This window comes from Oncorhynchus nerka, linkage group LG3, assembly GCF_034236695.1.
Source record: "Oncorhynchus nerka isolate Pitt River linkage group LG3, Oner_Uvic_2.0, whole genome shotgun sequence".
NCBI classification, from domain to species: domain Eukaryota; kingdom Metazoa; phylum Chordata; class Actinopteri; order Salmoniformes; family Salmonidae; genus Oncorhynchus; species Oncorhynchus nerka.
The window spans coordinates 20,645,370-20,661,777 of NC_088398.1; the positions used below are offsets into that span (position 1 = coordinate 20,645,370).

General features: G+C 41.9%; 1 protein-coding gene across 1 annotated transcript; it reads left to right on the forward strand.

Moving 5' to 3' along the window:
- The first annotated feature begins 3,274 nt into the window (after window positions 1-3,274).
- Window positions 3,275-16,332, forward strand: LOC115104125 (RNA-binding protein MEX3A-like). Its single transcript, XM_029625357.2, has 2 exons — window positions 3,275-3,738; window positions 7,311-16,332. The coding sequence occupies exons 1-2, from the start codon at window positions 3,318-3,320 to the stop codon at window positions 8,432-8,434; spliced, it is 1,545 nt and encodes a 514-aa protein (XP_029481217.1). The 5' UTR covers window positions 3,275-3,317; the 3' UTR covers window positions 8,435-16,332.
- Window positions 16,333-16,408: the final 76 nt, after the last annotated feature.

Here is a 16,408-nt window from a genome sequence, read left to right on the forward strand (position 1 = left end):
ACCAGGCCAACATCTCCATTGTGCTCATAGCATCATTCAGGCGACAGCAGGGGAACCAAACATGTCATGAAAGGACATCTGGACATGAAAGTCAAAGGGATGCCCCTTGGGGGTTTCTTAAAGACGTCTTTACACTTTGTCCACTTTGAAAGACAGACACTGTCCATAGGTGGATACGGTGTTTGCATGGGTTGTTGGACAAAGAGATTGGTGTCTGTCTCTGTTGCACAGTAAACCAAAGCACTTCCCCACAGATGCAGCTTCCCTTTCAGAGGATGCAGAAGGGAGACAGGCCTAATCAAACAGCCAGATGGTCAAGATCCTTGAGAGTTTTTTATGTGGGCATGTAACATGACCTCAGCACTCTGGGTTTTATCAAGCATCCTCCATACACGCGCAGCTGATGAGTTCGTACACTCAAACTACTAGGTAATAACGTCTGGATGTAAACCAGGCCTGCTGTGTCTGAACTTTTAGCAGCATACTGAGTGAAACTTGTACTGGGGGTGGGGTCAGATCCGGGTCTCTAAATGTAGGTTTACAGAGAGAAATAAAGTAAGGAACACAGTATCATCACAAACATGCCCATAACCCAGACAGACTGGGATGGGGGGAGGGATTATCCCTGATCAGTCCTCATTATTGATTGGGCCTTGGGCTCCCTGCAGACCCCATTAATGGAGGTAGATGACCTCTTGGACAACACCGGCTCTGTGTGTCACTGAGAAGCTGTCCCTTCTCCAGTGTCTGCCCCAGAGCCTCTCCCCCCATCCTCACACTCTCCCCAGTTCTCAAGCCTCTCCGCTAGGTTAGGGGATACATACCCCCCAGTCCTTTATTCATCCCCACAATCAGGCTGTTGGTGCTGTTGTTGTCATAGTTGCATTGGGGTTAGGTGGACTAATACAGAGTTTAGAAATCCTGTATTCCTTTGTACATATTAGTTCCCCTCTCCTCATGGGCCAGCCTTGGGAGAGTTTAGACTCTCTACTATGATTATGCACAGGTACACCTGAACTGACCTTTGTTGTGACAATGTCTTTCAACACATGACACAGCCTACTCATCTGTAGTGACTCAGCCAGTGTCTCATGTGAACAGAAGAGAAAGTTTGGGGATTTCAATCAAATATCTTTACAAGGGATTAATTTAACTATTTACTAATTACAGAGATTATGGATGAAAAAATGTGCTAATCTGCAGACTCTGGCACATTTACAGTACATTGATGTCAACACTGAAATGTTTACTGATACATGCAAACTGTCCCTGCTAAATAAATGGCATATAACTATATAATTAAATTATTCAACAATTATTCATTCAGTAATTGTTTCTCAGTTTCAAACATACTCAGATTGTAATGGTTGTAAAAACAATTATGGCGTAAACATCATCATGGTTATAAATGAGTGTTTTTATCAATGTATTAGGCTAAACATTCATTATGAACACGTATTCCTGCTCTATTACCACATTATTAGGTATAGTTATTGTATAGGGATTTGTGCCCATGAAATGAGTGGCAGACTGTCTTGATCACATACCCAGTCTGTCACATCCCAAACGAAGGAGAGTTGTTGTTGTTATCAGTAGTGTAATGCATGACAAGGCCACATACAGTACAAGTGATTAATTGAACTCACTCAGTGGGGTTCAAGTCCTCAGTTAATCTGTCTAAGCAAGTCCAGCCAAACCATATCCCCCCATGAGAATACAAAGAGACCATCAAATCGTCCGATGATATTCATAATCGGTTAGGTTAACTATAGTTTTGTCAGTGCTGAACATATCACCCATTTGAGGGTGGCTTTTGTGACAAACGTCAAGGTTTCCACAGTTAGTTCGAAGGACACCAGAAACAGCAAGATAACATAATTGCTTATGCGAGATGCACAGTCAGAAGTAATGGAAACAGTCAATTATCGATCAAATGAACCGTATCATCGTTGGTAAGAGAGCAAGCACAGTGATTACCCCCACAGTTTGCCACAGCCCTGCCATGCGCACCCACACTGCGCCCGCGACAGGCACTATAGGCTACATTAGAGATAGGATACTGTTCCGCTCCATTTCACTATTGAGAGTTTGTTTTGCTCACTTGTGAAATGAGACGTTGGCGACCGTTTAAATTAAAACACTGGAGATTAATTAATTAATTAATTGTACTATTATTTGTATTATTATTATTACTACTAAGCACATGTGTCTTTGTGTTATTATACAACCATGCCGCCAGGCGTGGCTTCTCTAGAGGACATTTTGGTATGTAGATTTCGCGAGGCAAACGCGGTTCTTTGTTCGCGCCAGGCAAGCAATGCTGCAAGCAAGAGCTCTGCTTACGGGAAATATGTAAGGACCTTTTTTAAGATCCCTGCTGCACAGGGTCTGCAACGCCTGTCTGACAACTCCCTTTCTCCTCTTCTCTCCTCCTCACCCCCTCCTCCTACGTTACAGCCCCCATGCGCAACGGCGCCCGAGACAACAACGCGGTGACCTGCCGCAACCCACGACGAGTGGGGTGGGCGGACCCCGAAATGCCACTTAACTCTTTCATTCACGATAGTAAGAATAACGAAAATCCTCCCCATACGGTGAACGAAGTCGTTAAGATTCCACAAATAAACTCCATCCAAAGTCCATCCATCCCTCCATAGGCTACTGCTGTGCGTCCCACCATAGACAATACAACATTGGAAATATACCAAAACAGTACATTCTGGTGCCCAAATAGTCACTTGAATCGGGAAACAATCCTAAATGGATCCACTTTTGACATGTTATTGAGGGGGAATTATTAGGCTATAGTCCATGCATCCTTGTGTAAGTAGCATACAGTACAAAGACCGTTGCGGTCTTGCATTGCAGGGATGGGGAATGAGTAGCGTGGCTTGGATCGAACGCATGGCTGATATGGACAAAGAAAAGGTGGAGGGATATTTTTATAGTTTTTTCTATACGTGGGGAAAAACGCGGGGGTTGGTTTCTGAGATGCCACAGGCTTGGGAACCTGAGACGGCATGGTATAACGGGAGGATGGCTCGTTTTGTCTCAGCAAGGAGGGGACTGTATTCCAGACGGGGTGGAGTGATACATCGCCTAGCCCCTCTCGGTGCAGACGGCCTTGTGTCCCGTTTGCCTAGAGCTGGGAGAATACTGTATCGCAAGTAGGCCTATAGCAGACAGAGAGAGGGGCCGGTCTATGGGAGGGACTAGCGCAGAGGGAGAATTGGAAGGAGGAGGGGGCGGGGAGGCGGCACGGGTGCTGTTTCTCCAGTCTCTTTTCCCTGTCTTTGTCTCACACTCTTTTGTTAGCCATGCCTAGCCTGCTGGTTCTAGCAGGGATCATGGAGAAAAATGGGGGCTACGGCGGGGATCTAGTCGGCTCCGGGTTCGGAAGCGAAGGTCTCCTAGTGCCACCCGACGAGGAAGAAGACGAGTCCCGTGCCCTGAGGGTCGCGCTGGGCCAGCTGTCTCTACTGGGGCTTGGTGAAGGCGAGGACGGTGGTGGGGCTCCTGGAACGGGAGTACAGGATCGGAGTAACAATAACAATAACCATCACAACCATACCAATAATATTGGCGGAGGTGGTGGTGACACAGGGCTTTTGCAAGGGAAGAACAAGTTATGTGTCCTGTACGAGGGTTCAAGTGAGACGAAAGGACGAGGCTGCAACATAACAGAATGCGTCCCCGTGCCCAGCTCAGAACATGTGGCCGAAATAGTGGGGAGACAAGGTAAAGATTCCAACCAAATGTTCCTATTGAAAGTTATGTTGCTGTTCTGAGCTAAATGTGTCTCCCAGTAGTTTGTAGGGTGTTTTGATAATGCTCTAACTGTTACGTTAGCTGGTGTTATTGATATAGAAAAGGGAGTGGTGTTATTTTTTGTTGTATTCTACCACTCTTTGACCATGGTAACAAATCTGTTTCAAGTTAACATACAGTGGCAGAAACTGCAACATTGTTGCAACTAGGCTCGGTTCTATTGTCCGTCTAGTGAATTTCAAATGTTGGGAGACACAAAAGCAGGACTGTAACCGTTACCTCATGGGCGCATTATTCTACATCCAGCCATCAATGTCAGCTCACAGACGCACACTTCAGGCAGGGATAGCACTTGCTTCCTTTGTCGTCTGAACGCGCGAGACAGTTAAAAAAAACGCAACGTGCTACGGGTAACGGAGGAATCTCGTTCGCCCTGAAATGTTTACAAATGATTTATTCTCTTTATTGTGAATATAACTTGTATTTGAGTAACGATTGGCGTTTTCAAGCTGTTGTTTTCGGTTTGGTAAATTCTAATTATGTTCATTGTTTTTGTTGCTGACTGCCCCAGTGACACAATTAGACAATGACAAAAGTGTTTCTCTGTTTTCTCTTTTCTTGAGCAGTTTAAAAGTGAATTCCCAGATTTAAGATGGATATATCTGTGTATTGAGTAATTGTCGAAGACCTCAACATGAACTTGAATGACAGCAGCTGTCAAACAAAGGTGTGAAAGTGAGAGGGGGGTGAGGGGAGGGGTACATTATTAGGCAGTGTTATTCCTATGATCATAGGAATCGAAGCGTGACTCAGCCAGAAGTTGGACCAACGTGTCGAGTTGAATGTTGTGTGGTTCTTCTATTTTCTGATATAAGATAAGAGCAAATCATAACAAAATATGTTGCCTTTTTAAAACCTATTGGCCCATATTGTTATTGTGATCAACTCAAAATGGCTATTTATCAGACTGTAAATATATTGATTCTCCAGATTGCTTGTAAGCTGTCTAACTCTCAGGACCAGCAGCTCAAGGTTGTTGATTTTTATTTATTTATTTGTGCTTACATGGGTTTTTGTTTGACTGCACCTATTGTTGAGTGGCTCTGTTGTGATGAGTCCAAAAGATACAGAGGGGTTGGTTAGACAAGCAAGGATAAATGGGTGGGTCAGAGGCACTGGGCACTGAAAGGGAGTTACACCCAGACACCCAAACCAAGGGCTCCCTTACCTAATGGGAGGGGGTGGGGTGTAGGTAAGGGAAACCAATTCAGCCAGTGAATCCTAATTCATGTTTTTGGGGTTACACAAATGAACAGGTCCCCACAATGTCAAGTGGGTCCAAGGCAACAGAGACCATTTGCTTCAACTCCATTTTTCCACAGAGGTGGGGATCTGGTTTTTGTAGTGCCGTTAAGTGCCCTCATCTTCCTGTGCGTCTCCTGTTCGTTACTCTGAAGTGTTTTAATAGGGTAACTGAAGACAGCCGGAGGGTGGATCCACTGAGCACAAGTGCAGCAGAGAGCTTTGTGTTGACTGAGAAGTGCTGATTTGGGGGATTTGGGATGAGCTCCTTTTGATTCAGGGTCTCGTTAGTTAGTTCACATTTAACGCCCTCCTTCTCAGGGTCGACTACTGCTTGGTGAATCTGGCAAGTTAATGTCCTGTCCTGGAGAGGCAAATATTAGCGTTTTGTCCTTTGTCAAAGTCATTTGAGTTGATTCTGGATGATGATTTTGTGTCGTCTAGGGCTGTAATTATTACGACTTTAGGTCAAGGGTGGGTTTTGCTGTGCATGCGCCACTAACAATGCACACAGTACTGGAAAGCATGCTCTCCAAATGAAAGACATGGCATACAGTTGTGGAATGATCTAGAATGATCTTTGTAAAGGTTTCAGTGGAGTACTTTTATTTGTCTCCTCTGTTCATAGTTTTAAGTTTTACGTCGCCTATTGCTCTCAACTTAAATATCTATTCACCTTCCTGCTACAAAGGATCACAAAAACGTACATCTATCCTAAGTTAACACGTGGTTTAATATACTAACATTGTGGTTATTACATGAGTTATAACCATCATACATATTATAAAGCCTGAGTGTTCCATCTAACACCATCATGCTTGAACCCCAACTGGTATCATCACCGCCATCGTCCTCAATAAATAAATAATAAATGTAGTTTGAACTCTTCAGCCCTTAGAGCCTCACTGAGTCACTCAGTCAGTGCCATCCAGGCTTCGGAAGTTGGTGCCCTAGTAAGTGGGGCTATTTAGTAGCATTAGGGAAGCACATTTCCCTCGGTTAGAGGTGATCATGACATTTTATCCACACTGCTAAAGTCCCTGCTCAGGGACTGCAGTTGAAAATAAGCAGGTTGACTAAAATGGGCAATTTTACAGTAATGTTGATTAATGTGCACTGTCCCTGGTAAAACGACATTTAATAAAGTAAGTCAAGTAAAGTGCATTTAGGCTACTGATGTAATGGTGTGCTGTGATTTGTAATGCTACTCAGAAAGACGAGCTGAGACCTGACCATTGGATAAATTGATAGTTATTGTTACCAGACCACGGACATACATACACCTCTTAAAGACCCTGCTAAGGGGAGACACTCAGGGATTCTTAGGGGTGGAACATAAACTTGCATTTCAGAATGAGAACGGTAGCTGCACACCTGCGTATATATGTCACCACAGGCTGCCGTAGTGGGGAGTTGCATACCGTTTCCTGTTGGGTGTAATATACAGAGTGCGGCTGTGTTTACCATATCCCTCTTGACCTCAAGTGCTCTTAACAACCCTACTCTACAATTACAATTTTTTTATTCTCCTCTTTGTATTATTACGTCTCAGTATTAGAGACTAAGGTAATTTGACACGAAATAGCATGAACCTGTACTCTCTCAGATCTAGGATCTCGCTAAAAGCACTTAATATAGTCAGCCTTTACACACTGATCAAAAACAGAGCAAATATACTGCAATAAACGACCCAAAAATGATGTATGTGTGGGCCGGAGGTACCAGACTTGTCAGTTCAAGGAGAGGGGCTGGTTGTTCGTGGCAACACTGTTGATTGCATCCATAACTGTAGCCATAGCACAGAATAGTTCTGATGTCCTTTGGAAACAGGTACAATATCTCATCTGTTTATCAATGCTTGTACATGGCAAATCAAATAAAGGGGTATTCTAAAAATACTTTGACGTCTACAGTCTCTTTCATTATTTCAGATTGTACAGCAGATTGAGACTTGATGCCATGTGAAAACATGTAACTTAGGAATGATAATCAATGCAGAAATGAAAGTTGCGAGCATTTTAGACCAAAATTTGCCATCTTTTAAAAAGTTATGTCAAAGGTCAACTATCAATTCTGTCTTTGTTTCCATAGAAGAGGAAAACATTAAAAAATATCTTTGTATTACCAAGTAGTAGTAACAATCTCAGCTATTTCAAATTCCTTATATTTGAAAATTGAACAGAAAATTGAATTCATTGTGACCTTGGCCATTTTCAAACTTTGCCTTTTTGTTTCTGCAGGTTGCAAGATCAAAGCCTTGCGGGCCAAGACCAACACCTACATCAAGACCCCCGTGAGGGGCGAGGAGCCTGTGTTTCTCATCACGGGCCGAAAGGAGGATGTGGCCCTGGCCCGGCGCGAGATCATCTCTGCCGCCGAGCACTTCTCCATGCTCCGAGCGTCTCGCAACAAGCTGGGTGTGTCCTTCAGCGGTTCCCCGCCTGCGCCCCTGCCGGGCCAGACCACCATCCAGGTGAGGGTGCCCTACCGCGTGGTGGGGCTGGTGGTGGGGCCAAAGGGTTCCACCATCAAACGCATCCAACAGCAAACCTGCACCTACATCGTCACCCCTAGCCGAGACCGTGACCCTGTCTTCGAGATCACGGGATCACCCAGCAACGCCGAGAGGGCCCGTGAGGAGATCGAGGCGCACATCGCATTCCGAACGGGAGGTCTGCATGACCACAACAATGAGAATGACTGCTTGGGGCCGGATGGCGGCAGCCCAGTAGGCTCCGGGGGTCTGGAGAGCCGCCTGCAGCAGGTGTGGGGTCTGCAGGGGGACCAGCGCAAGCCATTGACCAGTAGCTTCCGCCAGAACTTCTCAGATGCCATGGTTGGAGGAGGGGAAGGAGGTGGGGTAATCTTCAGCAAGGGCAACTTCAACAGCCCTGGAGAGAAGCCCTGCTCCTACTTTGGCTCAGAGGGCACCCAGAGTTGGGGAGACCCAGACTACCCAAAACAGGTGGCCTTCTATGCCCAGCAGCGCTCCAAGAGCTTTGGAGGCCTGCCCCTGACCAGACTCTCTCCAGGCCTTTCTGACCCCTGTGGAGGGAACAACGGCAACTCCTCAGGCACCAACATCACTATTCTGTCTGGCTCGCCTCATGCCCAGGCCCGCCGTGCCCACAGCGAGCCCACCTCGGGCGTGGGGTTCCCTGGACGCCTCCCTGTACCGGACTCGCCACCGGCCATCCTCCGGGACTGCATGACCTGCTTCGAGAGCAAAGTGACGGCCGCCCTGGTGCCCTGCGGCCACAACCTCTTCTGCATGGAGTGTGCCATCCGCATCTGTGAGCTCAACCATCCAGAGTGCCCGGTGTGCCACACCCTGGTCTCTCAGGCTATCCGAATATTCTCCTAAAAAACACCACGTCAGTTTTTATCATTCGTTTTATCACAGTGTTTGTTTGACAATTATTTACTATTATTATTATTATTATTATTATTATTATACTTTTCTCAGAAAATTTTAAACAAACAAGCAGATATTTTAGAAGGCACTGCTTGCTTTACTAAAAAGTATAAGAAATATTTTGACTTTTTTCTTTTATATATATATATATATACATATATATTTTATAAAAGTTTTGTTTATAAGAAAAGTATAGTACCTAGCATTTTTTCAGTTTTTTTTACTGCTGCTGTTTTTCATTCACGAATCACAGTGTGGGCGGAGTAGATAGGAACGTGAACAGTTTACGATTCAGATTTATTTTACCATGAAGTTGTTTTATATGGAGGAAAGGAAGGAGGTGATCATTGAGGTTCAGTTTAACTCCCTGGTATCTTATCTGTACCTGAATGATATAGGAAGTCAAAATCAAACAGAAGGAAAAATATTTAATCTTTCATTGCACCTTACAATCGTCTTAGTTTCGGATAGTCAGATTAATGATTGTCAATCATCCAGAAAAAGGACGTAGCTGATGAAAAGGTAAATCCTCCAATGTGGCAACAAAAAAAAATGGAACAAACTGTGATATTGTCATTGAAAGTCTAAATTTGTTCCAATCGAAAGTCTATTCCATCATTGTCACCTTTCTGACATTTGTATCCCTTTACAAGCTCGTTGTTATACCTGGTAGTCCTCCCTAAACACCTGTTAGAATGGTAACAATATAGGACAGAATAGCAGGCAAACGCCTTTCTTTATGCACATATGTTTTATAGATTTCGTTTTTCACAAAGAGGTGAATGAATGCTACACATTGTATTGCAGAAATGTTCACTTCTGTTACACCTTGAATATCACTGCAGTTTGGTGAAAAGTTTCAGCGATGCCTGTTCCTCGTGGCACTTGAAAAGCATGTTTCTTTCGCCGGTGTTAAGCACTGATTTCATTTGTGAGGCCAAAAGCCTTGGAATTCGTCCAGTTGGCTAATTTGGGAGATCCGTCTCCCCGACGGACTAGTTTCAAAGCCAACTAATACCCACTTTATTGTCTTATGTGGTAATTTAGCTGTTATCTAAACGATGTAGGACAAAAACGAGAGCCACTTTTGACAGGCATCTCTCTGAGGTTTGCGCAGTTAGAGCGTTAGCCATTAGAGTGGACAGAAGCTGAGGAAAACACTGAGCTGTTCTCTGAATTGGTAATAGAGTGTGCCTAAATGGGCGAAAAGCTCCTAGAATACAGTACCACCATCCACAGAGCTCCCTCGTCACCCCCGTCCAGCAGCTTTGTATTTTAGCTCAGAGGCCTATAATTATCAGAGCTGTGCAGGAGCAGGTGTTTAATAGCGCACTGTGGATGTGACCTCAACTTGGAGGTGTTTTTTAGCCCCCTCTTTTTCTCTTTTCTTTGGGAGTGCCCCCCCCCCCCTGCTTACTGTTCGATCGCTGGCTATTGAAGGTAGTAATGACTGCAGCCGACCCACGATGTATTGCCTCCCTGTGTGGGGCGTATTGTCTATGCCCAGTGGTGGCGTGGGCCCGGAGTGCTTGGACACGGCACGAAGAGACTCACTGATAATTAGGCAAATTGTCCAGGTGCGGACTGTGCGGGGGAACCTGGTGCTGACCGCCCCATCCCTCTGTCACAGGCACAGAAGGTCCAGTCTGGGTGCAGCTGGGCGAATGGGACCCCTCCTTCCATATCCCCCTCCCTCTTTCCTTCTCTGCTGCTCTGAGATATCCCTACTGGGGAGAGGGGCCTCCTTTGTCCCAACACTCAGGAAAAAAGCAGCATATGAAAGAAAGAGACCAACTGAACAGGCTGCCAGCTCTGAAATGAGAGTGAGGGGACTTTGGAGAAAGAAAGTGTCAGTAGATACAGTAATTACCTAGTGTAAATTCTGCCACACAGATCCAATTCTTTGACATTTCCCACTGAACTAGATGTCTCCATGTGTTCTCAATAAGATAAGGGTATGAAAACATGCAGACATATATCATTTAAGAGTACGAGGAGTCTGATCACTTGGAGTTCATCACCCCACCCCAATTTGGATGGAGGCCTTTGTGACAGAGAGCGAGTGCAGATCGAAGTTTCCATAGAGAGCCCCCCCCCCCTTTATCTCCCGTCTGTATGGGACATCCTGCAGCTGCCCACTCACCACAATCACACAGGCTTAGCCAATGGCAGGCTAGCACTGGGCCTTCAGAATGAAATCAGACGATTGTAATTGACAGGAAAGCGGAGGAAACGCCCCATTTAGCCACCACTCGTGCTGAATCAAATTACACACCCTTTGCCTCTGCCTTAGCCCCAGCCTGGGGATTTCAGAGGGAGGGAGGGGGGATTAGAGCCGTTGGAGGATAAGAGGGGGGCTTTTGGGGGTGGAGAGAGAGATGGCTGCTCCCAAAGAAAAGAGAACCTGCAGATCTAGTCTTTGTGAGAGGGGTAATTTGTGTGTCTTCAGTGAAGGGGTAGTTAGAAGGCTGCTGCCTCATGTTTGCTGGTGGTGGCAGGTGAACAAGGACATGCTGGTGATTCAGCTGGTCTCCCACTAACACTGCATCAGATCGCTCTATTGCGTTTTTTCAGGAGAAAACTTTTGCTCAACTTCTGTCCATCAAAATATGACGAATAGTTACAATAGACTGTTGTCCCTAGTCTAGGCCGCAACAGAGCCCCCCATTCCCCCATTGTATTGTCAGCAGACCACTCCTGTTGTCCGTGGACTGTGAAGAAATTGTACTTTCAGAGTATCTAAATTCTATGACATATATAGAAATTAATTTAATATTTATGAATGGGGAGAACTGCACAGTGGTTTGGTCTGAACTTTCAATGACAATTTCAAGGCAGTATAACGCTGTTAAATGAATATAGTATTTTCTATTATTTTTTATTTTGTTTTAAGCCTTAATATTTTGTATTAATATTGCTTTCACTTTGGCATGAAAGTTTAGTGACATACAGTAGGCCTTCAATAGTATTGCCCCTTAAAAAAAACTGTAACGTAACTATTTGTCAGAAAAGAATGTGAATCAACGGGTTGGGTGGGATTAAATGAAATTGGGAAATTAGGCTCATAAAGACTTTACATTAAAATATAGAGTAAAGCACCTTATGAGAAAACACATATAATTAATACCAAACTGACCGCTGATGGTGAATATTTCTTAATAGATTTTGAAAGCCATGCACATACTGTAAGGTTTCCCTTTCATGTTTTTAAAATATAATTATTGTTATTCCTTGTAGTAGTGGTATTATGGGAGACCTCTCATCCATTCAGTCAGTACTGATGACTTGGTTGAGTTTGCACTGGTTTAATGAGGGCTTTTTTAGAGAGTCTCACTGTTTTAGAGGCTGTGGGAGAAATTTGCATTGTGCTTTGAGAAAGGATTCTGCGCATCTGTGTATATATATATCAGTCATTTACGTCCAGTCAAATGCCTGCTATATAAGTGGGATTTTGATTATTTTTACAAGGTGAAAATATCATTTTGAATTTGTTTGTTTATGGACTTTGAAGATCACTTTGATATATATATATATATATATAATGTCCCCTCATCCTTAAACATAAAGACGTATATTGATAGGCTACTTATATGAATGGATCTAATACACTAAAGCATTTCATCAAGTCAAATATATAGATAAGAATACCACAATACCACATACTGTAATGATGAATACAGGGCTGTATTGATGTTTCCACTGACATATACCGATACATTCTCTCAAATATGTGAAGAAATGTGTTCTAAAATATTCCTAGATCCTTTTGGATGAATCAGGTTTTATGTACATTAGGATGAAAAGCAATAATATCAATACTGCAACAGTAAACAAAAGAGCCAGTTTAGTAAGTTCAAAGAATTCAGCACCATCCATAACACAAACCTTGATTCATTTGGATATTATTCAATTTTTGTCTATCTTCTAAAAACACATATGGATTTATGCCAATTTAGGATGAGAAATGTAATTAATTAGTATCGGTTTCAGGCACAAGAGCATGTTTTTGTTGCTTTCCTACGTCTTGTTTTTAGTCATTTTTGACTGCTTAATCCCGTCTTTTTCACATTGAATATTAATAAGACTGCAAGCATACCTCAAATACAGGGTGTGCCAACACCAGTGCAACCTCAAGATTTCCTCTTAGTATCTGTGGAATTTTGAGAACACAATACCTATTATTTGGAAGAAACCAATTGCATTGTAAAAGTAAGCTTTTCAGTGTACATACAATGCTTTTCAGGAACATAACATGAACAATTGAGGCATTTCCTGTCTGTCGAAAGCAGGAACTCATAACTCCTATGGTGATAGATTGGTGTTTAAGTGACAACTTAAATCACATACTAAAGTAGACGCAATGGTAAGACAGAAGGTTGGATTATTTCCATAGGATCTATCTAAGACCCTCTTCCATATGAACGTATACTGATGCCCAATGCATTGAGCCAAACATTTTTATCACTTGACAAAGTAGCATTTATTTAACATGTATTACTCTGTATTTATTCATGTTTAGGGATAAACATTTATAGTTACCATAAGCATATCTTGAGAATATATTTCAGTTTATAGATTGGTTCCAAAACATGTTTTGTAACTGATTTGATGGCACAATTTAATTATTTCTTTATGCTGTCTGTTATAAGTAGTTGTCATTATCCAGCTTTTAGCTGATTTAAAATAAAAGGTCAAAAGGTAGCCAAAGAACAAAACCTTGGGAGAGGTTCGAGGACATCGATAGGAATTATATTGCTGATCATAAGCTTACAATTCTACGAATGTTAACACATTTCGCCCTTATCATAGTTTGGATTTATTGATGAAGGTGGCTGAGGTCAATACAATAATAATCAGCGTTTGTTTTTAATAACCCACTAGTGATAGTTTTGTCAAAAGTCGTACAGCATACAAGCTTCAGTCAATATCTGTGAAATGGAGCTTGTCTCAATAAAGACATCCTGTTTCAGCTTGGTATTTTTTTATGCTACAGTAGCTTCAGTGATCAACTATCCAATCACTGTCCAAAGACACCAGTCCTAATGCGTCACCCTCTTACGTTGTATTTATATTGGTATTATTGCCAACTTAGATTTATAAATAATTATGTCAATAAGTTTTGTTTCATCATCACAGCTGTTAATGTGAAAAGGCTAGACTTGTCTTGGAAAGTTGATGTTTCTTCAGAATGGGGCAGGAAAACATACTAAATTAGAAAAGGAAGGGGTAGAGATTTGTATTTGTTTACAATTCTGTTCAAATTCATGTTGAATTGCAGCTGAAGGGCTAGATTCGTCTCAAAGACCCCAGACTGAACAATAGTTGAATAATGCATAAGAGAGTTGTTAAGATTACACAAATACCCTGCAGTACCTTTGTTAGAGTTTTAAAAAACAATACTGTGGTTTTCATTTAATATGGTTTCTAGTTAACTTTATTCACCATGTCAAAGTATGATAGTTGAAGTTCAGTACAGTACATAAGAGTAACAGTAAAATGAAGATCCCATGGCATTAACATATTTCATCAACATAACCACAAGGTGTGTAAAAAGCTTTAAAGAAATTAAGATGGACATATATTTAATTCCATATATTTACCTTGAGGTGTAATTGGTATAGAAATTACAATAATGACTGTCTTATAAGATGAGGTATAGCTTGATATATGCACCCACTCTACCAGAATATGAAGTACTCCACTTCCTTTAGTGGAGAAACAAAGATGGCGGTGAGATAACTCTTAGGGGGGATGTCTATTTCATTAACCATTTTTTTCAATTGTTAGTGTTCTTTACAATATATTAAAGTAACCATAGAAACTCTGAACAGTTTCCTTCTCTTTAACAAATGTACAACTCTTTATGCATTATGTATAACAATAATAGCACCCCTTTCAAGGAGTGATAGGAAATCCTTTAAATTGATGCACTTAAGCAATTATTCCGACCTATCATAATCACAAGATGAGCAAGTAATGCATTTGAATGTAAAATAAATTACCAGTGCACTCCTTTTACCTATTGGTTTATACATTTTAAAGTGAGCTGAAAATAAATTGTGAGAAGGTTTCATTGCAGTCTATATTTGAGTTCATCCACATACATTTATAGAAAGCAACTTAAAAATAATAATATTACAGTTTCTTAAATCTATTTTGCTAACATGGGTTATTATTTCATAGAAAGTCAGTTTCTGGATGTTATTTATGAAAATCTTAAAATGAAGAAAACATATGAGTAACCTCATGAAGTGTTTTTTAGTTAAAAATTCAAAAAGTTAATATATTTCTAAACACAGGAAAGTTGGTTTCTGCTAACGGTAAAGAAAGAAAAAAAGTTTTATTTATGAACGTTTTGGACTCGCCTCCACTATATTTCATTGTAAATGAAATAAGAGTTGAAGTGGGTTCCCCATAGCTTATATTTTAACTTCCGATATGCACTATTTCAAAGAACACCAGTGCATTCACAGTGGAATTATGACAGAAAATAATATCATATTTTTAGGATTTGGAGGTATTTTAGTCACTGAGCATCAATTCCATGCCTCAATTACACCTTTTTTTCTTGCATCAGCACTCTTTCTCTATGCTGCCTGCTTACCTTTTCCCCTTTGACTAACCCCATACTGACTGGCCCCATTACACATTTCCTCTGGAGTCTTTAACTTGCTTTTATTCATCTCTAACTTTTTATGCCAACACAGCTTCAGTTGTGATTGCAATGCTGAGAACGAGTGATTAAGGTGTCCCGCAGGGGCACATGTAACGTATACAGATACACACACATTCATATGTCTACTACTTGGGACCCTTTGTATTTGGTAAGGCAAGAGAGGACATCATCAAAGCCTTAATGAAGGATTACCTAAAAATTGGGCTCACATTTCTTTGTGAAAACATGACAGGGTGGGAACTGAGCTGAGTGATCAATAGATAGCACATAGGCACACTGTGTAGTAGATCTATGGTAACCAGCCACACACACACCAACACATTCATATCCGTACTAGTTTGCATGTATCTTGTATGGTCACTTAGACTGGATAAACACCACAGATGCTATGTGTTTGGTTTTAACACAAGGGGTCTGGGGCTGGTTGTTCCTTGTAGATTTTCATAGTTGGCGCCCCTTCAGAAACAGGAAAAAAAAGGACAAGTGTTTCAGGTGAAGCAAAGAGAGACCGTTTCAGTCCCCATGTGACACTCAGTATTTTGTCCTTTTCATTTTCTCATCACAGTTTTATAAAAGGGGAGGAAAGCTTGGTTGTCATTCCTTCATATATGGATGAACCTAAAATGTATTTATTTAAATCTCAAAACTAGGTAGTTAAAAGTGAACATTTGTCGTACAATTCAACATGCCAGGACGGTATATTTTCCGCCACCACTGACTGAAGCATGGGGACTGAAATGACCTTCCGGCCTTCACGGTGTCCTCTTCTGAAGGGGCCACCGCAGTCTGACAGTTTGTCTTTGGTAGTGTTTCTTCAGATTCTCCCGGCAACGTAGAAGTGTTTCATACCGGTCTTATAGTGGTCTTTGTGCATTAGTTTTGGGTCAGCATCTCCTGGCTTTAGTTTCTGGTTTCTCTGTGATCAGTGAGAGAGGGTATGCCATGTTGCTGGCCATCACTTTGATAAAATAAAAGTCTTCTTTGAACTGTTACAGTGTGTCATGCCCGCGAGAGGCATGTGATATTGCAGGTTTATTTCTTAGCACATGTTGTGAATCATTTTTGACATTTTATTATTGTATCGGCGCCATATTAGTTTTGGTTTCTGTTATTTTTTCAAAGATTCAAGACGTATTGTAAATGTTTCTAATAAAACAAAAATGAAATTGTTTCTGATGGATGCTCTTTGCTTTGTCTTGAGAATTTAAAAAAGTTGCAGTTGTGAAATGGCAAACAAGTACCATAAG